Here is a 26,891-nt window from a genome sequence, read left to right as displayed (position 1 = left end):
AGAGAAAGACAAATATCATATGATATCACTTATATGTGGAATCTAAAATAGGACACAAATGAATCTATGTAACAGAAACAGAATCACGGACAGAGAGAGAAACAGAATCACGGATGTAGAGAACAGACTGGTGGTTGCCAAGGGGAGGGGGCTGGGGGAGGGATGGAGTGGGAGGCTGGGGTTAGCAGATGTAAGCTTTTATATAGAGAATGGATAAACAACAGGTCCTACTGTATAGCACAGGGAACTGCCACAGTGGAAAAGAGTATATATAAAATAAGAGAATATATATATATGTATATATATGTATAACTGAGTCACTTGGCTGTACAGCAGAAATTAACACAACATTGTAAATCAAATACACTTCAATTAAAAAAAACAACAACTACTTTCCTTAAAAGGAAAAGGAAAAAAGGCGTTCGTGTGTATATACGTGTATATGTATATATACATATATATGTAATTTGTGTGCACATAAAATAATTTATAAAATAAATACCACTTATCCCCAGGGAGGGAGCTAGGTAGCCAAAGGACTGGAGTGGGAAAGAGATACTTCTGTAGCTTTTGAATTTTGAACTAGGTGAATTACAGGTGACCCTTGAACAACACAGGTTTGAACTGCACGAATCCATTTATACGCAGATACTTCTCAATAGTAAATACTACGGTATTACATGGTCCATGGCCAGTTGAATCTGCAGATGTGGAGGAACCACAGATATGGAGGGCTACACTATCTATTCAAAAAATAAAGTTTAACGGGACCTAATGAAACTTAAAAGCTTTTGCAGAGCAAAGGAAACTACAAACAAGATGAAAAGACAGCCCTCAGAATGGGAGAAAATATTTGCAAACGAAATCAATCGACAAAGGATTAATTTCCAAAACATATAAACAGCTCATGCAGCTCAATATTAAAAAACCAACAACCCAATCCAAAAATGGGCAGAAGACCTAAATAGACATTTCTCCAAAGAAGACATACAGATGGCCAAGGGGCACATGAAAAGCTGCTCAACATCACTAATTATTAGAGAAATGCAAATCAAAACTACAATGAGGTATCATCACCTCACACCAGTTAGAATGGGCATCATCAGAAAATCTACAAACAACAAATAAATGCTGGAGAGGGTGTGGGGAAAAGGGAACCCTCCTGCACTGTTGGTGGGTATGTAAATTGATACAGCCGCTATGGAGAACAGTATGGAGATTCCTTAGAAAACTAAAAATAGAACTACCATATGACCCAGCAATCCCAGTACTGGGCATATACCCAGAGAAAACCATAATTCAAAAAGACACATGCACCCCAATGTTCACTGCAGCACTGTTTACAATAACCAGGACATGGAAGCAACCTAAATGCCCACTGACAGAGGAATGGATAAAGAAGATGTGGTACATACATACAATGGAATATTACTCAGCCACGAAAAGGAACGAAACTGGGTCATTTGTAGAGACGTGGATAGATCTAGAGACTGTCATACAGAGTGAAGTTATGTCAGAAAGAGAAAAACAAATATTGTATATTAACGCATATATGTGGAACCTAGAAAAATGGTACAGATGAACTGGTTTGCAGGGCAGAAATAGAGACACAGATGTAGAGAACAAATGTATGGACACCAAGCGGGGAAAGCGGTGGGGGGTGGGGGCGGTGGGGGGATGAATACGGCGATTGGGACTGACATGTATACACTGATGTGTATAAAATAGATAACTAATAAGAACGTGCTGTATAAAAGTTAAATAAAATAAAATTCAAAAAAAATAAAATAAAATAACATTTAAAAATATTATAAAGTAGGGGCTTCCCAGGTGGCGCAGTGGTTGAGAGTCCGCCTGCCGATGCAGGGGACGCGGGTTCGTGCCCCGGTCCAGGAAGATCCCACATGCCGCAGAGCGGCTGGGCCCGTGAGCCATGGCCGCTGAGCCTGCGCGTCCGGAGCCTGTGCTCCGCAACGGGAGAGGCCACGACAGTGAGAGGCCCGCGTACCGCAAAAAAAAAATATATATATATAAAGTAAATAGCAGCCTCAGCCACTAATGAGAGGGCTGTCTGTAGAGGGCTGTCTGTATACCTGTGTAGTCATCAGGAGAGGTCATCAGTGGGAGGGAGAGTGCCACCCCTCCCCTACAACCACTCAGCACGTTCTGCCCCAGTCAGTCACTCCCATATGCGGTCACCACCCTGACAGAAGGGCAGTTTTGGCTGAATACTACTGGTCTGTAGACCTGTCAGACTTTTCAGCCACAGTTACACCCAACTGAAGTTAGTAGAATCACTTTCAAGAACAAGGATAATACGTATCAGAAAAATTAAAAAAAGAAAAGAAAAATACAACAAGAGGGATGGTTCTGAATTGGAAGGATGAGAAAAGATGGCAAGGACCACCAGAAACTGATGCCAATTCAAAGAACCCTGACCTGGTGGCTAAAAGAGGACCAGAAGCGAAAGCAATTTTTTGTTTCATTTTATACCCTAGATATCATTAGGAGGAAAAACTTCATTACAGAGGCCAAGCATTTATAACTGAGTATGTTTTGTTTTCTACTAAAAAAAAAGACCAAGAATACACAAGAAAACAAAAAGGGAAAACAATTCTAAAGTTTTAAAAAGCACAGGGGGAAAAAAAAAAAGCACAGGGGATATGCTAAGTATGTATCGTATCTCCTACCTTTTCTCCGGAGAGACTTGAGATAGCAATCCAAAATTTATTTATAGGGCTAATAAAATACATAAGAGAAAATAAGATGAGATTCTGATAAAGAAGAGCTAATACAGGGCTTCCCTGGTGGCGCAGTGGTTAAGAATCCACCTGCCAGTGCAGGGGACACGGGTTCGAGCCCTGGTCTGGGAAGATCCCACATGCTGCGCAGCAACTAAGCCCGTGCGCCACAACTACTGAGCCTGCGCTCTAGAGCCCGCGAGCCACAACTGCTGAAGCCCGCACGCCTGGAGCCCATGCTCCGCAACAAGAGAAGCCACCGCAATGAGATGCCCGTGCACCGCAACGAAGAGTAGCCCCTGCTGGCCGCAACTAGAGAAAGCCTGCACACAGCAAGACCCAACGCAGCCAAAAATAAAAAAGTTATTAAAAAAAAAAAAAAAAAGAAGAGCTAATACAAGTGTTTTGAGTGTGAAAAGTGGCCGGACAGCCACGTCAAAGATGAGAATGTGATTTGCTCCTATGTTACAGAATTTTTCTTCAAAGGAAGAGGTATATCAATTCAGCAATGTACTAATTTGCCTGCAGATGGTTTCCTCTCATCTCAAATACCATGGTGGTCTCAACTCCAATTTTTGGACCAATCACCAAGCACAGCATTGCTTTGGACTCATACTCACCCCCATTTCTTCTTCTCGCACCACATACTGGGCCACTTTGAATGAGCTCAAATATTCATTCATGCCCTGCAATTCCGTATCTTCTGTCTCATCCTGGTTCCGGTCCAGCAGTCGTTCAATGGCCTTATCGTCATAGTGGATAACACTGCTGTCTTCTCCCTCTTTGTTGTCTCCTCCTATAAAGAATCAGGGGTCCATACCCCAGTTAACTTCAGCAGCTGCAGTGGAAAAAGCAAGTCCCAGAGGACCCTAGGTCTGAGTCTCAGGACCCTAGGTATCAGAGATACCCTTTAGAGAAGCCAAGCCCCACACCAAAACAAGCTCCTGCCTAGCTCACCTCCATCTGTGGCTTCGTCCTTGAATAGCTCCTCAGTGCCAAACTTGAGGATGTCATCAAGCTCCTGTTTGGACATGGATCCAGTCTTGGAGCCCAGCCCAGGCCGAACAACTAGATGCGTCAGCATCATCTTCTTCTTTGCCACCTGCGTGATGCGCTCCTCCACTGACGCACGCGTCACAAACCGGTAGATCATCACCTTCTTGTTCTGCCCAATACGGTGAGCTCTGCTAAAGGCCTGGAGTTGTGCACAAAACGGAGGCAAGAACTGAAGTAATCGTATTTCCTTGCTTCTACTCTTGCCCTGACTTCCACATAATAAGTTAAATCCGGCACAAGGCAGGAGCTGCGGCTTGCCCTCACACAAAACTTCCCTTTGCACCCCTACCCCAAGATACCACCCTCTATCACGTTACCCAAAATAGGACCATAGCTAACCCAAACTCTCTGGCTTACAGTAAGGTAAAAGACATTTGAAAACAATCTATTGTTTCCCCCTGAAACAACTAATCCCAGACGGTGGAGCCCTCACAGAGAACACTATGCATTTCCAAAAAGTCACTGTAGACCAAGGCTGCTACCTCTGCTCACCTGGATGTCATTATGGGGGTTCCAGTCAGAGTCATAGATAATCACTGTGTCAGCAGTGGCCAGGTTGATTCCAAGGCCCCCAGCTCGAGTGGAAAGCAAGAAGCAGAACTGCTGAGCACCTGGTGCTAAGAGAGGAACCAAAAACACCATTAGAGGTGTCTCTGGAATTCCAGTTAATACATGTTTAAGGAATATCAGAACTATAAAACCTCAGTAGGAGATGCAAACTGTTGTATATAGAGTGGATAAACAACAAGGCCCTACTGCATAGCACAGGGAACTGTATTCAATATCCTGTGATACACCATCATGGAAAAGAATATGAAACAGGATGTATATATATGCATAACTGAGTCACTTTGCTGTACAGCAGAAATTAACACAACATTGTAAACCAACTATATTTGAATTAAAATACCCACCTCATTAGGCAAACACAAAACTAATAATATTAATAAGTAATACTCATAAGCAAGGTCCACCAAGGGATACCGAAATCAGTGTGAAGGTTTAAGGAGAAACAGGATGTCACCACAGTCTAAAGTATCTCCCTCAAGATATCTATTAATCACAATGCAAAAAAAAAAAGAGTAACTTTACATGGGAGGAATTCAACAGACACCACCTTAACCAAGTGATCAAGCTTAACACCAGCAATGGAACATTATCAACATCATGTCCTCCCTGGGAATGATGCACTGAAAAGGACACAGCATCGCTTCTCCGGGATTCCTGTCCAAAATGTCTAGTGTCCATCTCAGCATGAGAAAATATCAAAGCAGAGACGTTCTAGGGCTTCCCTGGTGGCGCAGTGGTTGAGAGTCCGCCTGCCGATGCAGGGGACACGGGTTCCTGCCCCGGTCCGGGAAGATCCCACATGCCGCGGAGCGGCTGGGCCCGTGAGCCACGGCCGCTGAGCCTGCGCGTCCGGAGCCTGTGCTCCGCAACGGGAGAGGCCACAACAGTGAGAGGCCCGCGTACCGCAAAAAAAAAAAAAAAAAAAAAATACAGAGACGTTCTACAAAAGAGCTAACCAGTCGTCATCAGAGGTATCAACGTCATGAAAGGAAAGGAAAGAATGAAGAACTGGGAGAGAAACAACAACTACGCTCAACGTGGGATCTGGGACTGGATCCTGACACAGGAACAGTGGTGACATTCAATTCAAGTCTACAGTTTAGGTAGTAGTATGACGCCAGTGTTAATTCCCTGGGTTTGATCATTGTACTGAGGTTATATAAGTCATTATTAAGAAAAGCTGGGTGAAGTGTATACACCAACTCTCTGTATTATTTTTTGAACTTTAAGTTCACAATTATTTCGAATTAAAAAGTAAAAAAAAAGAAGAGGAGGTGGTAGTGGCTACTGAGACAAGCCTGCCACTAACTTGCTATCTGGGTTTGGTAAGTCCTGGTCCCTCCTGGGCCTCAAGATGCAATGCGGAGGGTTAAATAAAGTGCCCTTCTTTTTAGCAGAAAGAACAAAGACTCCAAAGGGAATAAACAATCTCCTAGCAATAATCCAAACATCCTTCCAATCAAGACATTCAACAGTACTCTTCCACGTCAATTGACAAAAGACCCTAAACCTCTACACAGAAAAGCAGATGCTCAAGAAGAACAAGTGATCGGTCCAGGGCCGTGAGTGAGGGTGCCAGGACCGAAGGCACTCCTTCCCTCTCACCATTGAAGCGGTCAATGGCCTCCTGACGCATGTTCCCAGTGATTCCACCATCAATACGTTCATATTTATAACCTTCATGTTCCAAGAAATCCTCTAGCAGGTCCAGCATCTTGGTCATCTGGAAAATGAGCATACTTTAATTATGGGATTAATCAGATGACAATTCCTCCCCTATGTCACTGAGCTGTCCACTGCTACCCACAAAAGCTCCCACACAATACCTGGGAGAAGATGAGTACACGGTGCCCACCCTCCTTAAGGTTCTTGAGCATCTTCTGAAGGAGCAGTAACTTCCCAGATGCTCTGATTAGGGCACTGCCATCATACATGCCATTAGGCATCTTAGGGGCTTCCTGAGGAAATAAGCAAAAAAGAAAAAAATATTGAAAGAAACCCCAAACGGAGCAGTTCCTGCCCAGGGAGGAACAAGAGGTGGCACAACGTACCATGGCAGCCACGGGGAAAAGATACGGGTGGTTGCAGCACTTTTTAAGATCCATCACGACATTTAGCAAAGAGACCTGGTTGCCGCCACCTCGAGCATTGAGCGCTTCAAAGTTTCGAGTGAGGATGTACTTGTAGTATTTCCTATGTGGGCAAGACAGCAAGTAAGTCATGCTCAAGAGCCTTTATGTGACTCATAATGCAGTCCCAGGGTCTGGGATCCTCTTTCCAACATATCTCACTTTGGGACCGAGGAAACCTAAGAAGCGCCACCATCATCATTTTAAACAAGGTAAGGATTAACTCAATAAGAACTCTGGGCTGCGCCGCTGTAAAGCAATTATACTCCAGTAAAGATGTTTAAAAAAAAAAAAAAAGAACTCTGGGCCCCAGCAACCTGGCAACAGGTTTCTTTAGCCCTCGCTGGCTCCTGTCACCACACGCCTTGTGGCGGAGTATGGAGAAGGAAACACTGTGCAGACTGGCAGGTGTCTAAGTGTGTCTGCAAAACGGAGCCAGTGCTTCTGTCCCTTCAGACTCACTTCTGCATAGGGCTCAACTCCACGCGCACAATGAGCTCTGTCTTGGAAGGCATGTTCTTGAACACGTCAGCTTTGAGCCGCCGCAACATGTGAGGCCCCAGCATGTCATGCAGCTTTTTAATCTGGTCCTCCTTGGCAATGTCAGCAAACTCCTCCAAGAAGCCTTCCAAATTGCTTCAGAAAGAGAAAGGAAAAAGTTGTTGGAGAGGGGGAAAGGAAGAAAGGAAAGTGACATAGGAAACGGGCAAAAGGAAGAATTAGAAGAATGCGGAGCCGATTATGGATAAGCACACACTCACTGGAACCTCTCAGGGGTGAGGAAGTTGAGCAGGTGAAACAACTCTTCCAGGTTGTTCTGTAGTGGAGTCCCTGTCAGCAACAGCTTGTGCTGGAGCGAGTAACCGTTTAAGACCCGGAAGAACTGGTGAGGCAGGAGAGAAGTGGAATTCAATAAGAAGAGGGCTCCAGCACATGTCCACAGACTTCTGCTTTGCCGCCCAGCAGTTACGCCCCCATCCCCACCTTTTTTTTTTTCCTTTATCTTCTTTCCCGTTACTCTTTTTTCTTTTTTTTTTTGGCCGCACCGTGCGGCATCCCAGTTCCCTGACCAGGGACTGAACCCGTGCCCCTTGTAATGGAAGCGTGGACTCTTAACCACTGGACCGCCAGGAAAGCCCTCCATCTTACTTTCGAGGCCTGGCCTCCAAGGGTCATCTATCACGAGTGAGGAAGGAAGGCAGAGAGCCTCTCTCCCTTTCCTGTCCTCCTAGGTCTCCCCTTAATGAGTAGGCAGTACTAGAACACTAAAACTGGAGGCCATACCTCCCGCGCCCCCCCTCACCTTAGACTGATTGTTCTTGAGCCGATGGGCTTCATCCACGATGAGGCAGGCCCAGTCAATAGAGCCCAAGATGGCCATGTCAATGGTGATCAACTCATAGGACGTCAGCAGCACGTGGAACTTCACAGATGCCTCTTTCTGCGCAAGAAGGCAACCTGGTCACTCCTGTCCAACTCTGCCGGTACAGGCCAAGTCAAGGGACTCCGGGGGGTTTCCCTCCTCCCGGCTATTATCCTTTTGCCTCACCCCAGGGACCGGGGCACGAGGGGCCCAGAGCAAGAACTCCCCTCTCCGAGGGTGGGTCTCCCTCCCGCTGAGGTACCTTCATGCGGGAAGCCTTCTTGCCACCACGAATGGCATTGTCCTCAAAGGAGAACTCATTCTCTCGGATGATGGCACGGCTGTCTTTGTCACCCACGTAGGTCACCACATACATATCTGGAGCCCACATTTCAAACTCCCGCTCCCAGTTGATGATGGTAGAAAGAGGGGCGCTCACTAGGAAGGGGCCTTTGGAATGACCCTTTGAGGAAGAAGAGGAGACGGAGAGTAAGGACTGAGGGTCCCACACGCAACCCGAGCGCCCACCCTGCCCCTGACCCTGCCCCGGAGTGGGCGGAGGACGGGCGTGTGCACAGGCCGCTCCTCTCCCTCCCTTCTCCATGTACCAACACGCCCTGCCTGCCCTGCAGGGAGCTTACACCGCACCCCTGCCGCTCGATGTCTCTCCACACTACTTCTACCCACAGTTCTGCTTGTCTCAGCGCATATCCGTCCCCCAGGACCGAGGCTCCAGGCACCCACCACTAATCCCACCCACAGCTCCATTCCCTCCAGTCTGTCTCTGTGTACTTGCGTCTATCTTACTGTCACTCAACACTGTTCTCCAGGGCCAGAGACCAATTTTTTTTCTTCCTTTTTCTGTCTCCTCAGAGTGTAAGAGAAGACCACGAACACAAAATACCCACACAAAAAACTAACAGCCCCAGCTCTCCTACCTCCTTGTAGAGGGAGTAGAGGAAGACTGCGGTCTGAACGGTCTTCCCAAGGCCCATCTCGTCAGCCAAGATGGTGTCGGTGCCTTGAGCCCAGGAGAAGCGCAACCAGTTCAAACCCTCCATCTGATAGGGGTGCAAGGTTCCACCTGTAGCGTCCAGGTACTCTGGCTGTCGCTCATATTTCACTGTTGGCTGAAGGATGAAATAAAGAAGTCAAGAGCTGGCCAGGAATTCCCTTCCTTCCGTAAGACAGCAGCTGCCTCCTCCTGACACACTCTCACTAGATCCTGCTTGAGGGGCCACAAAAAATGGTGGGAAAAGGTGCTTAATGGTTACTGTAACTTTGTGTTTTATTTAGGATCCTCCAGGAAGCAAGGCAAGACGCAGATCTTGGTCCTACAGACATCCAAGAAAGACACATCATAGTCTCCTTGGCAGTACAGTAAATTCTACTGGTCAGGAAGCACCAGGTAAATGATCCTATGCCCCCTCTAGATTTATCTGTTTAACCTTAACCAGACTCACCTTATGTTACACAAAACCCCGGAAGAACTGAGCCATGAATTAAGGGTCAGAAGGCCCAGTTTCCAAAATAAGTTTCACAAAAGCTCGGTTATGTGACCCCTCCATACAAAACACCTCCTCAGTCATATAAACACTAACATCTATGTTTTTATTTTTCTGATGAGGAAGAGAGAAAATAAAGTAATCCTAGTATTTTCCCCCTGATTTACAGAGATGTGGAGAATTAGGGAAGCAGTCTGTGTGAAGCAACTTAGCTACAGTGATCACTTGAGATCATGCCTTCAGACTGGAGCACACAACATACGTCGTCCTACCTGACAAACCGCCCTCCCTCTCCTGATGACTCACGTCAACCGTTGGGGTTTCAGGGGGCCTTTCCAACTTCCTCAGCTTCACCTTCTTGAGCTTTTTGCCTGGTCGTCCTTCCTCACCCCTCATCAACTCCCTAAGGAAGACAGATACGTCACACAGCTGCCTGGAGTCCTTCTCAATGAGCAGCAGCTCTACTCATCAAAGTCCCTCACCTGTGATTCCAATAGCTCTGCTTGAACAGGTCGTAGTCCTGTATCTCCACATCCTCACTCTCCCAGGATGCCTGATCATAGGGCAAGTCCCGCCACTTGATCAAGTAGTGGACATGGCCCTTCTTGTCCACGCTGCAAAGTCAAGGAGAAAAAACCCTCAGAGCCAGAAGGCCACCCTGCTCTGCTCCCCTCAAAAAAACCAGACCTCTAAGGAGGCCAGACACCACACGTGTTCAGAAGCAAATACATCTGGCCTACCAGTCTTTGCACCAAAAATGATCTCTAGTCTACAGCCTATGGCTCAAATACCAGGATTCAGTCAGTTCATAACATACTGAGTGTCTCATCCAACTGTAACTTACTGGTAACATCCATTTTCTTAATGAATCCCCCACGGATGCGCTGCCCACCTCCAGTATGCCCACGACAAACGCAGCGTGGCCCAGCTCCCCCGGTACCTGTGGTTGAGAATTCGGTGGATCATCATCCACTCAGGCTTTATCCCGTAGCGATAGAAGCGTTCCTCCATCTCTGCAAATTTCGGGTCCTTGTTCTTCCGCTTTCGGCTCTTCTCTTCATCACCACCGAAGTCCCCAGAGGGTGGCTCATCCATATCATTCTTCCGCTGATAGTTTCGGAACATCACTTGACAGTGCAGCTCCAGCTGCAGAAGCGGCAAGAGAAGGAAGTCCGCGAGGAGTCATGTCCACTCCTACCCACAAGGCTGTTTTCTCTCACTACCCTCTTCATCGCAGCCCCACATCTACTCTATCCCAGGTTTACCTGCAGTTCAGACACCCAGGAGCAGTGCCAATACGACATGCCTTGCCATTTCACAAAGAACTGCCGCTCCGGCCGCCCCTCCAAGGGCTTGGGGGACGGAGTATTGGGATCAGCATCTGGGGGCCGAGGCACTGGTGTGGGAGATGGTGGCTGACCCCACTTCCAGATTAGGATCTTCTGAACTTTGCCCTTAAGAGCTGGACACTAAGAGGAAAAGAGATGATCCAACACCGAATCATTACCACGGCACAGCCCACAGGCAGCTTCAACCTCATCAAAGCATTATTAAAACCTCATTTCAAGTAAGACCTAATCCCAGGACCCTAATCCCAGGAGAGAAGAACAGAATTCCCTCTCTGTTTCTGGACTTCATCCAGGATTTGTGAGACATTATCACTCCTATCTGCCTAACAGAGCCAGTAGCTAGACTTCAACAATAACCCAGAACAAGTAGGCACAGAGAAGTCACAGACCTGGGGCTCAGAAGTCCTCTCTGAAGCAATCTAACAGCATTCAGTGGCCCTGTTATGCCACCAAGACCTCGAGGCTGGGTGTCAAGACGGGAAAGGACATTCTGGGCTAAAAGAACACCGCTTCGGAGAGCTGGCAAAGCATCAACTCTGTTCAAAGTTAGTCCTACAGTTTCCCAGAACAAAGGTATCCCATGACTCTACGAGGAAGGAAAATCCATGCCTCAGGGCTAAAAGGCCTGTAGCTCTCCAGTGACCTCTCCTGCACCTCAGCCTCACGACACCTACACGTAAGAGGGGTAAACCCTGCTGCTGGACCACCGGCCGGGGCCAGGCACCCACCGTACAGCGGGGACAGAGCCACTCTCCGTTGGGGATCTCTGGAAGGGGCGGGTTCAGGCAGTGGATGTGGTAGGAGGAAGGACAGGCATCGCAGCACAGCAGCTCCCCCCCATCCTTGCAGACCCGACAGAACTCCATGTGGTGGTCATCCTCCTCTTCAGGGTCTCCCCCCACCTCTTCCAGGATCTCCTCACCCTCCGAATTGTCCTCCTTAGCCTCCCACTGGATGCCTTCCTTCTCCTGCAGTCAAGGACCACAGAGTCAGATTACCACCACCCCCACCCCCACCCCCACCCAACCCCCGTCTGAACCGCGCCCATCATTCCTTTGAAAGCTTCCCAAAGCCCGTAGCCAGCAACGCCACCACTTCTACCCCCACCCAGGCCCAAAAGAGTTTCCTCATCCCACCCTTCCGCTCAAGGGTCCCAGAGGGCCACGACGGCCCGGCACTCACGCAGTGTGGGCAGCTCCACTTGCCCTCGGGAGCCTTCTCCATATCCGGATCCAGGCAGACCATGTGGTAAGCTCGGGGACAGGTATCACACAGGATGATCTCTCCGCCTTGCTGGCACACCTCACAATAGTCCTGGTGGTCTGTCTCATAACCATCCACAGCAGTCACCTCCTCCTCGCCTAGGCAAGGAAGAGGGAAAGCCCAGTTATTAGAAAAAACCTACCTCCCCCCACCCCCTAAACCCAGCCCCTATCTCCTTAGGGAGATGCTTCCCCAGTCATGCCCCCTCACTCCACTACATGCGGAGACAGAAGAGAAACACACCTTTCTTCTTCTTTTTCGTGGTCCGGAGTTTCTTGCGGCTGCGGCTACTGCGGCTGGTAGAACCATCCGAAACGGAGTAGCTGTTGATACTGGCATCGTCGAAGTCAGACTCCACATCCAGGTCGTCATCCTCACTCTGGCAGGATGAGAAGGTCAGAGGTTCAGGCCAAGGGGAAGGAGAGAGTGATGGAGAAGGGATCACCCTTTACTAGGGGTGCTGGAATCCCCGCAAGGAAGCCTAACCACCTCTTCTATGGCCAACTCCCCACATCCTCATGCACCTACCGTGAACCCTGAATCCTGACATAAGACCACATCCTCCCCGTTAGCTAAGGCACCCTCGCCAGGGGATAGGCTGGGCTCTCACCGAGGATCTCTTACGCTTAGAACCAAAACCTCCCAGCTTGATTTTCAGGGGAGCTACTTTCTTGGGCTTAGGCTTCTTGGCATCAGGGACACGAGGGCTGCCCTTGGGCTTCCTCCGAGCGTTGGGACCTAAATCAGGAGAAAGCAGGTAAGAGCATACAATCCAAATACACACCACAGAGCAGAACATGGGAAAGATACTAGGTTGGCCAGAAAGTTCCCTCGGTTTTTAAGTAAACATAAAAGACACGTTTTTCATTTTCACCAAGAACTTTATTGACGGTAACAGCGTAGTCACCGTTTTGTTCCACTACCTTCTGCCATCTTTCAGGCAACTTCATCATTCCATCTTCCCAGAACTTTGTATCTTTTTGAGCAAAGACCTGTTCCAGGTGCCTTTCACAGTCTTCCAGGGAATCGAAATCTTTTCCATTGAAAGAATTTTGTAAAGACTCAAAAAGATGGAAATCCGAAGGTGCAACGTCTGGTGAATATGGCGGAGGAATCAGAACCTCCCAGCCAAGCTGTAACAGCTTTTGCCTGGTCATCAAAGAAGCATGCGGTCTTGCAATAGCCTGATGGAAGATGATGCATTTTCTGTTGACTAATTCCGGACGCTTTTCGTCGAGTGCTGCTTTCAGCTGGTCTAACTGGGAGCAGTAGTTGTTGGAATTAATCATTTGGTTTTCTAGAAAGAGCTCATAATAGAGGACTCCTTTCCAATCCCACCATATACACAGCATCACCTTCTTTGGATGGAGACCGGCCCTTGGCATAGTTGGTGGTGGTTCATTTCGTCTGCCCCACCATCTCTTCCGTTCCAGCATCACCTTCCTTGGATGGAGACCGGCCCTTGGCCTAGCTGGTGGTGGTTCATTTCGTCTGCCCCACCATCTCTTCCGTTCCACACTATTGTACAGCATCCACTTTTCACCACCTGTCACAATTTGTCTTAAAAATGCAACATTTTCCTCACATTTAAGTAGAGAGTGGCATGCAGAAATACGGTCGAGAAGATTTTTTTCACTCAACTTATGTGGAACCCAAATATCAAAGCGATTAACGTAACCAAGCTGGTGCAAATGATTTTGAGCGCTGGATTGGGAGATTTTGAGTATGTCGGCTTCTCTCGCGTGGTATAATGTTGACTGTTCTCAGTTAAGATCTCGATTTGATCACTATCAACTTTAACTGGTCTACCTGACCGTGCAGCATCATCCAGCAAGAAGTCTCCAGCACGGAACTTCGCAAACCGCTTTGGATAGATTCGATCAGTCACAGCGCCTTCTCCATACACTGCACAAATCTTTGCGTTCCAGTTGCCTTTTTATCTTTCTTGAAATAATAAAGCATAATACGTCGAAAATGTTGCTTTTTTTCTTCCATCTTCAATATTAAAATGGCTACACAAAAATTCACCAATTTTGATAAGTTTTTTTTTTAAATGCACGCTGATATGACAGCTGTCACAATATAACCTAACGAAATTGTTTCAAATGAAGTTAAAGACAACTACTAAGTGCTACTAGAGCCATCTCGTGGAAAAAACAGAATGAACTTTTTGGCCAACCCAATAAAAGATTCCCCACCTAAAATATTTCTACGTGGCCAGCTTCCCCAGTTTCCCTCCTAACCCACGGTTCATTCCCACCTCCTAGCTTCCATCTTTGGGCTGACAGAATAGCGCGTCCGCGCTTCCTCCAACTTCGACATCCCAAGCCCGCACTAGTCCCCACTCCCACTGAGTCCCATGTCACCTTTGCCCTCCTTGGTCTTGGCCTTGCGGATAGGCACCTCCACAGGGGGCGGAGGAGGTGCAACTTCAGTGGCCGTCACCATGCTCTCCACCACGGCCACTGCCGCAGCTGCCGCTGCTGCCACAGAAGCCCCAGAACTGCCTTTGAAGGGGTTGTTGGTGCTGAACTCCCGCCACTTCGCACCCAAAACCATCATCATCTTGGAGACAGCGATCTTGGGGTTTTTGGCAGCAATGAGGGGTCTGGGGGAAAAAATGGCAGGAATAGAAAAGAGAAAAAGTTTAAAAATAAAGGAGGCGAGGGAGGTGAGAAGAGATTACAGAAGCGCTCTCCATCTCCTGCCCCCAAGACCCTCCTGTTTACCGGACAAACTGGCTGAAGGCCTTGTAGTTGGTGAGCGTGCGATAATCCTCCTCTGAGAACACGTGGTCGATGTCTTCCATGCCCCAGTCTTCCAGGAGCTGAGCAGATGACTTAGGCTCCTGCGGAGAGAGCAAAGCCAAAGCCTGACTCCTAGTGCCCCAGTCTTCCAGGAGCTGAGCAGATGACTTAGGCTCCTGCGGAGAGAGCAAAGCCAAAGCCTGACTCCGAGTGCCCACCCTCGCCAAGGGAGTTTGAGTTGCCACTGAGGCTGGCAAGTCCAGGGTAAGAGGGCTAAGAAGCAATCATCAGAAACAGGTGGAGAGAAAACATTCTAAGGGGCAGCAGAGTGTCTGGAAAACAAAGGACAGAAGTACAGAGAAGAGGATGGAGGTCCAGGCACCTTTGAATCATCGTCTTCGTCATCCTCCTCCTCTTCCTCTTTCCGCTTGGACTTACTCTTCTTTTCTTTCTTAGGTCCGAGCTTCTTCTTCTTCTTCTTGCCAGGGGTGTAGTCGCTGCCCTCACTGTCTGAGCGCAGAGCCACCTCTTCGTCCTCCTCCACAAACTCCGGCCCCTCCCCAGAGCTGTCCCCCAGCTGCCGGCATAAGAGCATACGCTGGAGCAGGGAAGGGGGGAGGGAGACACACACACATGCTACACACATGCTGACCTCAGGACGGCCCTGAGGCTCACGCCCGGGACCTGGCCCACCGAAGGCCCCAGCCCTCCACGGAGCACTTCCCACCCCCCGCTGCCCATGACACCCACTCACCCACTCACCTCCTTTTTTTGGCGCTTGCTCTTAGGGATTTTAGGGTCCCGAGGTTTCTTAGGCTTTTTCTTTTTCTTGAGCTTTGGAGTCTCTGCTTCTGACAAATCCTCTTCCGGGTCCTCTTCGTTTTCTACATATATTTTGGCAAAGAAAGGTAGGCAGGGAACAGATCAATAGCAAAAGGTTAGAGCCCAATCCAGAGGCTTTAGACTTTATTCCCCCACCTTCTGTCCCAGATTCCACTGAAGAGAACTGCTATACACGCCACAGAAGGAAGCTGATACTCAGGACAAAAACAGACAAAGAGAGAGCTGTATATGCCTGAAATAGGCCTGCCGGGCCAGACCAGGCCCACCTCGGGCAGCTGTCCAGACCCCTGCCTCCTCTCCCTCATCCCTAACACGAGTCCTCTATGTGTTCACCGGTGCAGCTGAATCAAGCTGCATACGGTTAACCAAGTAAGAGAAATATGCCTAGTCCTCCTATAACCAGCCACCAAGTGTTCAATAAGCCGGGAAATGAGAATAAGCGGTCCTACGCAGAAGGTAAAAACTAAAGAATATACCCTCAGCACATTCCCAGAACAGTACCTGCTCGAGGGTCCCAGAAACCACGCCCTTCACGAACCCCTTTGGCTCATCACTGCGCAGAACCACCAGAACCTCCAAGCCCAGGCTCGGTGCCAGCCCAGGACCACGCCCCCTCCCAAAGCTGATTTCCTTTCCCCATCTCCAGCTCTACTGCTCCTCCCCAGCTTCTCCTGGGTCAGTAGCCTCTTCTCCCCAGGGGCCCAAATCAGCCCAGCTGTCACCATCCCCCCCCTTCCTCCCCCCATCTGGCTCCACCTCCTCCCCTGGCTGGGAGCACACACAAAGCCTGGGGTAATACTGAGAGCTCCTGGGCAGGCCTAGGTGGGAAGGGGCACAGAGAGGGAGGAGAAGGCCAGGAGGCAGCTTCCTTTGTAACAGACATTCACACCAGCAAACCGGCTCCCTCCTCCTCCCCCTCCTGCTTCCCAAGCCACCCGCCCCCTCAAGGTGGGAGGAGTGGAGAAGGGAGTGGAGAGAAGGAGGGAATGCCTCACCCACTGAGGAGAGGGAAAATGGCTCCTGACCACAGAAGCCAACCCAGGGCACCCAGCTGCCAACAGAGGACAGACAGGAAGTGGCAGGGGAGGGAGTGCGGTTGAGAGAGGTAGCCGGGGAAAGACTGCCCTCTCACAGAAGACTTCCCAAATTACTACCTGGTCCCAGGTCCAAATGCCACCTCTTCAAACACCTACTGTGGGATGACACTGTTCTCAAGAGGCCATTCTTATAATGTCTTAGGCAAGGAAACCCAAGACACCTTGAAGGGTGACACCATGTGAGGGGCTGACTTACTCCCTCGTTATGCCTTCAATCATCGGAGCTTAGACTTAACAAGAGTTCGGTGGAGCTGTGGGCAGAGCACACAACCTTCCTTCTGACACCCAAAAGATTTACCTTGAGGAATGGGAGCCCACAAGACGCCTCTGAAACTCAGTTTCCTCATCACCTCTACCAGAGTGCAGGCCACAGATCCTAAACCACCGCTAACAGATCAGAGGTAGCCACCTATCCAACAGAGAAAAAGGAGCAGTACCTAGAGAGTGGTGACAACAGAAGGCTTCCTTTTCTCCTACACATGCTCTCTGCTCCTGACCCCCAGAACTGGCCCGAAAATGCCTCTGACTCCGCCCTTCCTGTGCGAGGCAGATACCAGGGAACGGGCGGTGCTGGGCTGGACAAAGCACCATCGGCCTCCCCCTTTCCCTCTCAGCCCAGGATCAGGCCAGGCACAAGACAGCCCCTCCCATTCCCTTGGGAGTGGGACACCAGCCTGGCTCTCACCAGAAAGAATCATTTTCTTAAGGGCTTCTCCCCAGCAATCCCTGTGGTGCCCACCTTCCCAATCAGCCACGCCTCCCTAAAAGCTGGAAGTAGAGACAAGGACAAACTCGCGGAGGCAAAAGGGACACCCTTCCATCCACCTAAGACCCTCAAACTTCTCAGGCAGATGTGCTGACACGGCAAGCGGCAGACTGGCTGAGATATAGAGAACGATTTGGGAAAGGGGCAGGAATGGGGTGGGGCAAGTGGAAAAACTGGGTCACGCTACAGCTTGGGGCAGAGTTCACCCTGGGAGCCCACAGGCTCCCAGTCAACACAGGGGCAGCCCCAGACCAAGGGGCCAAGGGGCCAAGCCCCAGACCAAGGAAGCCAAGATGTGGAACCAACACTGGCTGGATGGCACTGCTACTTCTCACGCCCCGCACAGAAAGGATGGGACTGCCTCACCACTAGCACCACCCTACCCCCACCTTGGGCAACAGCACAGAAATCTACCACCTTGCCCTACACGGTGATGAGGCTCAAGCCTAAGATTCTTATCCCAACAGCTGAAGATTCAGTAAGAAGACTGACCCTCTCCTAAGTGACCTCAGGTTGAAGTGAAGACTTCCAACTTAGAAAGTGCCAAATGCGGAAACATCTCTCCCAGACCACCTCAACGTGCAGCTGGAGCTAAGGAAAGAGAAGGCAAAAGTGAAAGATGTTTGATGGGAAACAAAAACAGGACCAGCAGGCTCCAGGATTAAAATAAAAATATAAACAAGGAAGATGAAGAAATGGCATGTAAAAAAAAAACACTAAACTAAAAAGAGCTCAAGGAAACAAGTAGATGACTTAGCTAAGCGCCCTGAAGAACGAAGGACAGAGGAGAGAGACATCCACTTAGAAACATGACATCCACCATCAGCTGAGGATAGACAAGAGCCATGCCAACCATGCAGGCTGGTTATAGCCACCGGGGTTCGGCCAGGCCAAGGAGCCACCCCAAAACACAGACAGCACAACCCCCAACACACCGACACAAACACTTCACACCACCAGCCCAAACCCCAGGCTACCTGCACAGGGCAGAAGCCTCCTGGGAAAAAAGCCAGGATTAAGTCCACTTGCCAGGGGAAGAGGGGTGCCCAGGGTGTCACCTTCCTTCTTTTTGCTCCTCCTAGTATATCCTGCAGGCTATGACATCCTACCCCTAGCCTCACTCAACATTCCAGCGATCTGCCTGACTAAAAGCGCTCTAGATCCCAGCTGAGGAGCGCGATTCAAACTTCACACGGTTGAAACTGCACAGAAAGCCGGTAACTGATCAGAAGCTAAAAATAATCAGAGAGTAACCCGCACTCCCTCTTTCCTTTCCACAGCAGCAGCTACAGGATCCTACTAGCAGAGATGCCCGGCTGGTCTCCTCCAACCGCAATCCTCAACCCCGCCGCCGCCGCCGCCGCCGCCGCCGCCGCGCAGCCTCCAGGGGTCCCAGCTACCTGCTTTCCTCCTAGGACCCACGCCAGGCAAAGCCTGCCAGCCCGGAGAGCTCCCTCAACCGGGATCTGCACAGCATTCCCGAAGACAGTGCAGCAAGCTTGCATCGCGGTCCGCGGAGCCCAGAAGGCACATGGCTTCCAGCCCCCTCGCACAACAGCTCCGCAGAAGGGAACCACTCCCTTCGGATGCCCTCCACCTCCGACTGCACAGAGAAAGCCCAGAAACTCAACCCTGCCGCACCAGAGTCGCCAGGGAGGGCCCAGATGGCTCCTTCCTGCCCGGGGCCCTTGGGGAAGCTGTTACCTGGGTGGGGAGGGGGCAAGCTGTTGTTCAAAAGTGCATCCATATCCTCCTCCTCGCTGCCCGCTGAGCAGGGGGACGGGGAGCCCAGGCCCGACGCCATCCCCTTCCGCTCCCGGCCAGGGAATTGGCCCAGCTGCTCCTGCCTGCGGCCTGGGGCCCTCGACACTGGCCCGAGTCACTGTGCGGGGGAGGGGGGAGAGAAAGAGAACAGTGACGCGCACGGCCCCCTCCCCCACCCCGCCGCGCTTTCCGCCCACCCCCGGCCGCCCCACAGCCACCCGAGCAGGGCACCCGAACCACTCAGGCTGAACTTTAGTTCCACGCTCCCGGGGGCAGCCCGGAAGCCGGCTCCCCGGCTGGAGCCCCCCCAGACGAGAGGGAGCGGCGCCCCCGAGGGCAGGCCGGTGCCGGCGTGGGGAGGGGAGAAGCCGCTGGACGGAGCCGGGCGTGACGGGGGAAGGGGTCCGAGTGGCCGCGGCGCGGGGGGGGCCGGGGGAGGCGGCCGGCGGCGAGGCGCTCAGGGACACAAGGTCACTGGGGGGTGGGGGGGCGCCTCCCTGCGCCTGGGGAGGGGCCAGTCCCCAGACAGGGTAGCTCTCCAAAGGCTGTCCTCTGGGACAACTCGGGTTCTCCGGAGGAGCCGCGGGGACGAGGGGGCGTGGAGGCTCGGCGCTCCAGGGGGCTGGAGGCAGGGGCGTGGGGGGCCGGAGCTCCCACCGGGCAGGGGGCCGGGCCACGTGTCCCGGGGGGCAAGTGAGCAAAGGGCGAGGGGGGCGCCGGGCATTGTGGGAGGCCAAGCCCGAGGTGGGGAGTCGCGGGGAGCGAGACTCGGGCCGAACGAGGGCGGGGGCTGGGCACCCTGCAGTAAAGGGAGAAGCAGGGTCGGCTCCCCGGGCAGAGAGCGGTCCGCGGGTCCGGGGACGCCCGAGGGGCGGCTGGGTGGAGGGAGGACCTTCGGGGCTGGTCGGGCTGAGAGGGGTTGTCTCTCTGGGAACCCCGCGTTCTCCTCACCCCAGAGCCGCCGCAGGTCGCGCTGGGTCCGGCCCGGTGTCACTCCCGCTCCGGCTCCTCCTCGCCGCGGCCGAAGGGGGGAAAATGGCTCCGGCTCCAGCTTCGCCTCTTAAAGGGCCCGAAACACCGGCCGGGAAATCCCACCGCACAGGCCCCGCCCCCCCACGGACAGCCCATAATAACCTCAACCAACTCCAACCCCCCCCTCCACTACCGCCACCCTCCTCCCTAGGTCTCCCGGGCAACCCCCGCCCCCTCGTCGCTCCGGCAACCATTGACCACGCCCCCTCGAGCGCGCGCGCGCGTCACCCGGGCAACCACCCACCCCCTGGCCATCCCATAATACACACGGACACCACCACCCCCACCCCCACCACCACCCCCACCACCACCACCCCCACGCACACACACTCCATACACATATATGCCAGGGCTGTTGACATCTCATGGTATTGCCGACCCTTTGCAACTAACCCTTTACACCCCCAGACATCCCATAATAGCCATCCTTTGCCAACTTCTTCACTCTTGGCCCTAATGCTAACATCCCATAATAATTCGTCACCTCTCCCTCCCCGTGGCCATCCCATAATAAGCACCCCTCCCAGCCATTCAGCCTCACATCCCATAATACTCAATCCCCATCCCCCACAGACATCCCATAATAACCACTCTTCATCCACCCCCAGTTTGATATCCCATAATAGGCAGAAACTCACCCCCCACACACAACGGACACTTCGGCCTCCTCCCACACACATCCCGTAATAATCAGTCTCCCACCTTCTATACTGACATCCCATAATAACCAACCCCCTGGCGCTGCCCTCGGCCCCTGCAAGGCTAGATCCTCACAACATGACCCCCAAGCTTCGCACATTCATTTTAAGTTCACAGCCCGTAATAACCACTCCTCCCCTATCAAAGAGATATCCCATAATGATCAAGAGCCCTACTGTCACCCCACAGAGGGACAACTAATCTCCTTTCCTCTAACACTGGAAAGATATCCCATAATTTTACTCCCCCACCCACACCCTGACATCCCATAATAATTGCAAAGAACCCGTGGTCAACCAGACATACCATAATACTCCCAGCACAACCCAGAGTCACATCCCATAATGCTTCATCTCCACTCCACCACCCCTCTACCTTTCCAGCCAGGCATCCCATAATATTCATACTCGTATCTCCCCTGTCTCCAAGGCTGTCAGTCTATTCTAACACCCACACCAGCGAGGTTGAAACAGGCTACCCACATTGCCCTCTCCCCCACCCCGACTTGTACACACCTTCATCCCTTAATGAGACAAAGCAGTGTCCTGGCACAAAGCCCCTTGATGTCTAAGATGGACCCTAGCTTCCCTCGTCCATCATTTCCAGACACGCAGGAACTGAGAGTCATCCTAGGGCCCCACCCAATCCCACCAAAATCCAGGTGTTCTCCAGACACTTACCTCCAGTTGAGTTTTGAGTAAGACCAACCAAATACCATACTGGCCAGATGAGCCATTTACATAAAGTTGAGTTCACCCCAAAGCATCCCATAAAAATTACAAACTCCCACCTAAAGATTATTTCTCAACATTCCAGCAGTCCTCTTCCCACACCGCCTCCCCAGGTCAAGTGGTCTATTCTCACCCCTAGGCCATTCCTATGGATGGACATCCCACCATGGTATGAACTGAGGATCCGCTATATACACACAAAGATCCAGGAACTGCTCTCCCTCTGCTCACTGCTACTCATGCTTATGCAACAGATGTTGACGGAGTACCTAGCAAGGCACAAAGCTGGGCACCATGGGGAGTGCCTCCCTTCAAGAAGCATAAACAACCAAACTCCAAGATGAGATAGAATGTCTGGTGTCAACGGAAAACTGAGTGCTATTTCCTAATTTTCTGTTACAGAGAATAAAACAAATGCCAACTGACCTCAGGAGAGATCAGATCCCAGTAGAAGTTCTCAGCGGTCCTTCTAGAGCCCGGAAGGTATTTCAAAAGGATTTACAATATAGATGGATGGTCAAGACAATCTCCTATCTGCTCCCCACATACTAAGGGATTTTGATTGGAAAGCAATGTTCATCCATCCAGCGTTTCTAATACGAAATCCTATAATATCACCACGTGCTTCCTTCTTGAGAGACTCATCAACATGCCAGAATTGTCATCATCATGCTTGAACGCCAAGTTCTGCTTACCCTCAAAGCCCCATGTTTCTTATTTATATCCTTTCTCATTTTGTATCCTGAAATCTCATAATACTTCCAACTGTCCCCATCTTCATCTTGTTGAGGTCCCATTCTCCACCCAAAAAACACCCCTGATCTTTGTATAACGTTCACCATCTTCCCCTCCTGTGTACAAGTCAACATCCCAGAATGCCTTCTTCATTTATTATGCCACAAGGTAGCCTCACAACACATACCACCCCCTTCCCTAACTGCACCTACCCTGCAGCCACACTGAGGACCCAGCCCAAGAAAGTCAGAGAGCCCAATCTTAGAATTTTTTGGCCCTAAGAGAACCTAAGTCTACAGCCTGTCACTTTTCCCTCTTCCTGATCCCCAGAGAACCAGGACCTGGGTGAAAACCAATATCCCAATGCCACTTCCTTGCTGCCACCGCTCCAGACCCCAAAGTCAGATAACATCTTCCTCTGCTTTTCACACAAGTCCAAGACCCTTGGTGGTAGGACAGGTTGAAGAGAAACCGGAACTTCCTCCTAAGAGAGGCCCTTCCTGACCAGAAGTGAGTGGGACGAACCTCACATCATCTCTGCACTGCCCTTCTAATCTCACTTCCCTAGAGAAAGGGCCTGGCCAGATGACTCTCCCTCCTCTGAGAACCTCAGGACTGGAGAACTGGTGAGGAGAGATGAATTCAGGAGACGCAAGAGCTTGCTTCGGGAAATCACTCTCCTTGTGCCCCCAAGCAGACCACCAGTGATGCTGATAAGGCTTTCCCCCAGCTCCCACCTGACTTAACTCCCTGGACCACCCTTTCGGCATATCCATTGTGGCACACAGGCTGTTTCCCCCTTTGTGCAAGGCTGCCTAGTCTTCTCATTAAATTCTCTTGACATCAAGATTGGGCCCCATTCATTTGTGCAACCCCTCCCCCATGCTTATTCTGAGTACTAAGAGGAAAACTTTTACTCCTTACTTGGGGGAGAGCAGACAGCTCTTTCATTAAGATACCATAACGTGGGTAGACCTCCTTTCGAGAAGTTTCTCATTCGTGTATGAACTGCCAGGTACTTAGTGCGCCCTCCTCCTTCCCCATTTCTCTAGGGGATCCAGCCTGCCTCCGGGGCTCAAATTCCCTTCTGTAACGTCTCCATCTGCCCCATACCCTCTTCTTCGCATATATATACCACCACGTTACTACAGTGACTCATAATATAAACCAGGAAGAGAGTTTTGTAACTGGGTAGTCACAGCCTCTTGCCTGGGATTACAAACATGGTCCCTTTTGTCCACCACAGCCCCTCTGCCCCACCCCTGCAGGTTGTATCCACTTATCCCCCGGCTCCCCTTACTTCCCACCTCTCCATGATACCACCACAAGGAGAAGGTTAAAGTCCCTTCCTCTCTTCTTGAGTTCCAGAGGGCTAGGATGTGTTTGTGTTTTGCTTTTGTGGTCCTTCTGTGCTTCGCCTCCATACCCTAGCCCCATGCTACCCTCCCAGATAAATTATAAATAAACCACCAGCATGATTGGCCCACAGAGACTAAGGGTGGGATAATCTCCTGATTAATGCACCCAGGGGGACAGCCTCTCTAGCTGGTCACCTTAGAGTTCTGCTTCCATCCCATGGTACAGAAGAACCTGGAATAACAGAGTGGGCTGTCCATGGAGTTTTCAGCACATGCTCTATAGCTCTTCTCTCTACATCTCTGTTCTGTGAGTCCCAGAAACTCTGCTCATAAGACGTCTAAGGGACTAGGGTTCCCCTGCTCTGCCAGAAAAGGGGGTTTGGGAAGGCGACATAGGACAGAAAAGCCACAGTGACAGTGCACTCTGATAGCCAGACAGGATGCAGGTGGTGCAGGACTGGGGGGCACCACACAGGCATGTGTCCTGCAGGAGCCAACACAGTCTCAGCTCCTTGGGTGTGACTGCAAGGTGGCAGAGCTCCCCTGGCCTGACCCCTACCTGAGCTACAGTCCCAAGGCTCAAACCCAGGAAGGCAGGGAGCAAGGGGAGTACTTGGTGCTGTGGTCACCCAGGAGCACTACTACCTCGTGTGTTACACAGCCAGAACCCAGGCCTCCTCACTGCATGCCTGGACTCAGCGACCCCGTAGCTCACAAGCTGTTTAGGGACCCAGGTGTCCAGGGCTCAGATCCGGCTAGCTCTAGCCTGCCCCCAGGGGCCTCTTCAAACAGCTGTCACTGAAGAACCTCTCCAGCCAGTCACTCTTGCCAGGCCTCAGGTCTGGCTCCAGGGCTCACCCCACCCTCCCCAGCTTCTTCCCTCCCTTTTCCTTCCTTTCCTTCCCCATCCCCCTTCCCCAGAGCTTCACCTACCCAGGACAGCCCCACCCAGCTGCGCTGGGCACATCCCATAATAATCCTTCTCCTTGCGAGGCCCCCCCCCCAAAAGAGAGGCGGCCATCCCATAATAGCCACCCACAAGAGACATTCCGCGGTGACCGCCCCCTCCCTGCAGAGCTGCTGGGAGCAGCCATCCCATAATAACTGGCCGCCTGTTTTACTGGTTACGGCTGTGGAGGGAGCTGGAGAGGAAATGGAGGGGAGGGGGAAGGGGAGAAGGATCGAGGGCCCCCACTTTGGGGAAGGGGACGGAGAGTGACCCACGGGGATGGGGAGCCTAGGGGACGCCGGACAGGTGGGAGGTGTGGTCCACTGGCCACCACATCCCCACTTTGGGACCTTCTCCCCATCCCCAGGGGCTTCCTTTCCCCCTCAGCACCCGCGAGGTGGCTGCTAATTAGGCGGGATGCCTAGGATGGGTTGAGGTGCCCACAGAGCGAGTGGGGGGGTGGTAGATTTCAGGTGTTCTCCTTGGGCCATTTGCGAAAGAAGGCAGACCTTAGAGAGGATGGCAAGAGAGTAAGGGGTGTGGGGGGGGCGGTGGGAGAAGAGCGCCTCAGGCCCTCCCCATTCTGCACCACCATCCCATAATAATCCCCCAGCCCCTCTCCCCCTCCCACACACGACATCCCATAATATCTTCTGGAGAAGCAGTCCCCGCAGTAGGTACAAAGAGCTATCCCATAATATGCTCCCCCACCCCCACTCGCCACCCCCCCAACTTGGCCCCCCCCTCGGTCACATGCAGCCGGTGCCATCCCCCGCTGCTCCCCCCTCTGGCCACCGAAGGCCTTGCCAGCCCATAATACTCTTGCCTCTGGTCGCAGGAGGCCTCCAGCCCATAATATTCCCTTCCACCACCACCCCCCCTTCCCGCCCCGCACCCCTTCCTCCCGCCTCCAGTTGGAGCCGGGCCTCACCAGCCCATAATATTCCCCTGTCTCCTAAGGCTGTTCCAGCCCATAATACTCTCCCTGTCTCCTAAGGCCTCTCCATCCCATAATACTGCCAGACGCCTGACCTGTGGGCCAAACCCCAGCCCGTTCCACACATCGAGGCTGTGTCAGCGCCGCCGGTCTCCCAGCCTGTCCCTCCCTCCTCCCTCCCCAGCGCTCTCCCTCCCAGGCTGTCTCCCGCCCTCCGGCCCTGGGCCCCTCTCCCGGCCCCACCCTGTGCCTGCCTGGGCCCTCACTTCCCCTCCAGCCTCCTCTTTTGCCCTTTCTCCCTTGACTGGTTCTTCATCCCATGGCCCCTCTCCTCTCCCTTTCAGGCACTTTCCCACCCACTCTTCTGTCTGTGGGGTGGACAGCAAGGCCGGTGGGGAGAGAGTGCCCCCAGAGGGCGACAGGCCAGTCACTGCCCCTGCCTCCTTGACCAAGCACCATGGCAGCTGGCCCAGCCTGCCTCGCTCACCCATCCCTGGCCCTGGTTCTGATTGCCCGCAGAGCTCTGTCTGGGTGAGGATTCACCTGGAACCCCTGCTGTCTTCCAGAAACACTCCCGCTGAGCATCACAAGCAGACTTTACTAACAGCATCTTCTCCCCACACCCTGGCTGGAAAGAGAGATCCACCTTATGGGATGTCTCTCAGGTGCCTTTCAAAGGTGACCTCATTGACCCTCACTACAACCCAATAAGTAGATATTATGATCCCCATTTCACAGAAGAGAAAATGGAGGCTCAGAGAGGTTAAATAGCTTCTAAGATCACGTTGCCAAGAAGTGACAGAGCTGAAATTAGTACCCAGGTTTGTTTGATTGCGAAGTTCTGAGAGCCTTCGGGATTCCCCGAGCCCCTGGGAGAAACTTCACTTTTCAGTGTTTCCAGGGCTCCTCTGGAAAAGATAGCATGGTGACAGTTCCCCAGCCTCCCTTGTCTCCAGGGTCTCCTGAAAGAAGGGAGAAGGAAGGCTCCATGTGAGATTAACCTCCCCCTCCCCATTTCTTCCAGGGGACCCCAAGTGGCAACCCCACAGGGACTTCCCTCAGGACGGTCCAGGGCTAACAAGCATCTCTTCCCTTTTAGGATCACTTACCTTTCCCTTGGTTCTCCTGAACTTTTTGTTTTATCTCAAGACCAATGATTGTTAATCTTCCCCCAACTACTCTCAGTGCATGGAGGGACCATTCTACGGAGGAGACAGACTTTGAGGAGAACCAAGGGGAAGTGTCCTCTTCAGTTTA

At 51.6% G+C, this 26,891-nt stretch overlaps 1 protein-coding gene across 17 annotated transcripts in view; it reads right to left on the bottom strand.

The window, feature by feature from the left end:
* CHD4 (chromodomain helicase DNA binding protein 4) overlaps positions 1 to 20,271 on the bottom strand; it is a 30,134-nt gene extending 9,863 nt beyond the window's left edge. For 3 of the 17 annotated variants that reach the window (XM_032644311.1, XM_032644317.1, XM_032644316.1), the window contains exons 1-25: positions 20,145 to 20,270; positions 19,134 to 19,311; positions 15,486 to 15,607; positions 15,106 to 15,321; positions 14,706 to 14,899; positions 14,343 to 14,584; positions 12,587 to 12,714; positions 12,220 to 12,355; positions 11,896 to 12,074; positions 11,442 to 11,681; positions 10,630 to 10,833; positions 10,305 to 10,510; positions 9,847 to 9,978; positions 9,671 to 9,767; positions 8,798 to 8,989; positions 8,122 to 8,322; positions 7,800 to 7,937; positions 7,258 to 7,379; positions 6,959 to 7,132; positions 6,419 to 6,560; positions 6,194 to 6,325; positions 5,973 to 6,090; positions 4,290 to 4,414; positions 3,699 to 3,936; positions 3,362 to 3,537 (exon numbers count right to left, since the gene is read on the bottom strand). In XM_032644311.1, the coding sequence (XP_032500202.1) occupies positions 3,362 to 3,537; positions 3,699 to 3,936; positions 4,290 to 4,414; positions 5,973 to 6,090; positions 6,194 to 6,325; positions 6,419 to 6,560; positions 6,959 to 7,132; positions 7,258 to 7,379; positions 7,800 to 7,937; positions 8,122 to 8,322; positions 8,798 to 8,989; positions 9,671 to 9,767; positions 9,847 to 9,978; positions 10,305 to 10,510; positions 10,630 to 10,833; positions 11,442 to 11,681; positions 11,896 to 12,074; positions 12,220 to 12,355; positions 12,587 to 12,714; positions 14,343 to 14,584; positions 14,706 to 14,899; positions 15,106 to 15,321; positions 15,486 to 15,607; positions 19,134 to 19,233 (3,954 nt within the window). In that variant the 5' untranslated portion in view covers positions 19,234 to 19,311; positions 20,145 to 20,270. Of the gene's footprint in view, positions 1 to 3,361; positions 3,538 to 3,698; positions 3,937 to 4,289; positions 4,415 to 5,972; positions 6,091 to 6,193; positions 6,326 to 6,418; positions 6,561 to 6,958; positions 7,133 to 7,257; positions 7,380 to 7,799; positions 7,938 to 8,121; positions 8,323 to 8,797; positions 8,990 to 9,670; positions 9,768 to 9,846; positions 9,979 to 10,304; positions 10,511 to 10,629; positions 10,834 to 11,441; positions 11,682 to 11,895; positions 12,075 to 12,219; positions 12,356 to 12,586; positions 12,715 to 14,342; positions 14,585 to 14,705; positions 14,900 to 15,105; positions 15,322 to 15,485; positions 15,608 to 19,133; positions 19,316 to 20,144 lie in introns of those variants that run through there. The other 14 variants (XM_032644310.1, XM_032644318.1, XM_032644320.1 and 11 more) reach the window with 12 other exon arrangements.
* Positions 20,272 to 26,891: the final 6,620 nt, after the last annotated feature.

The sequence above is a fragment of the Phocoena sinus genome, chromosome 10 (assembly GCF_008692025.1).
Source record: "Phocoena sinus isolate mPhoSin1 chromosome 10, mPhoSin1.pri, whole genome shotgun sequence".
Taxonomy (NCBI): Eukaryota; Metazoa; Chordata; class Mammalia; order Artiodactyla; family Phocoenidae; genus Phocoena; species Phocoena sinus.
This window is presented reverse-complemented; position numbering and strand designations above follow the sequence as displayed.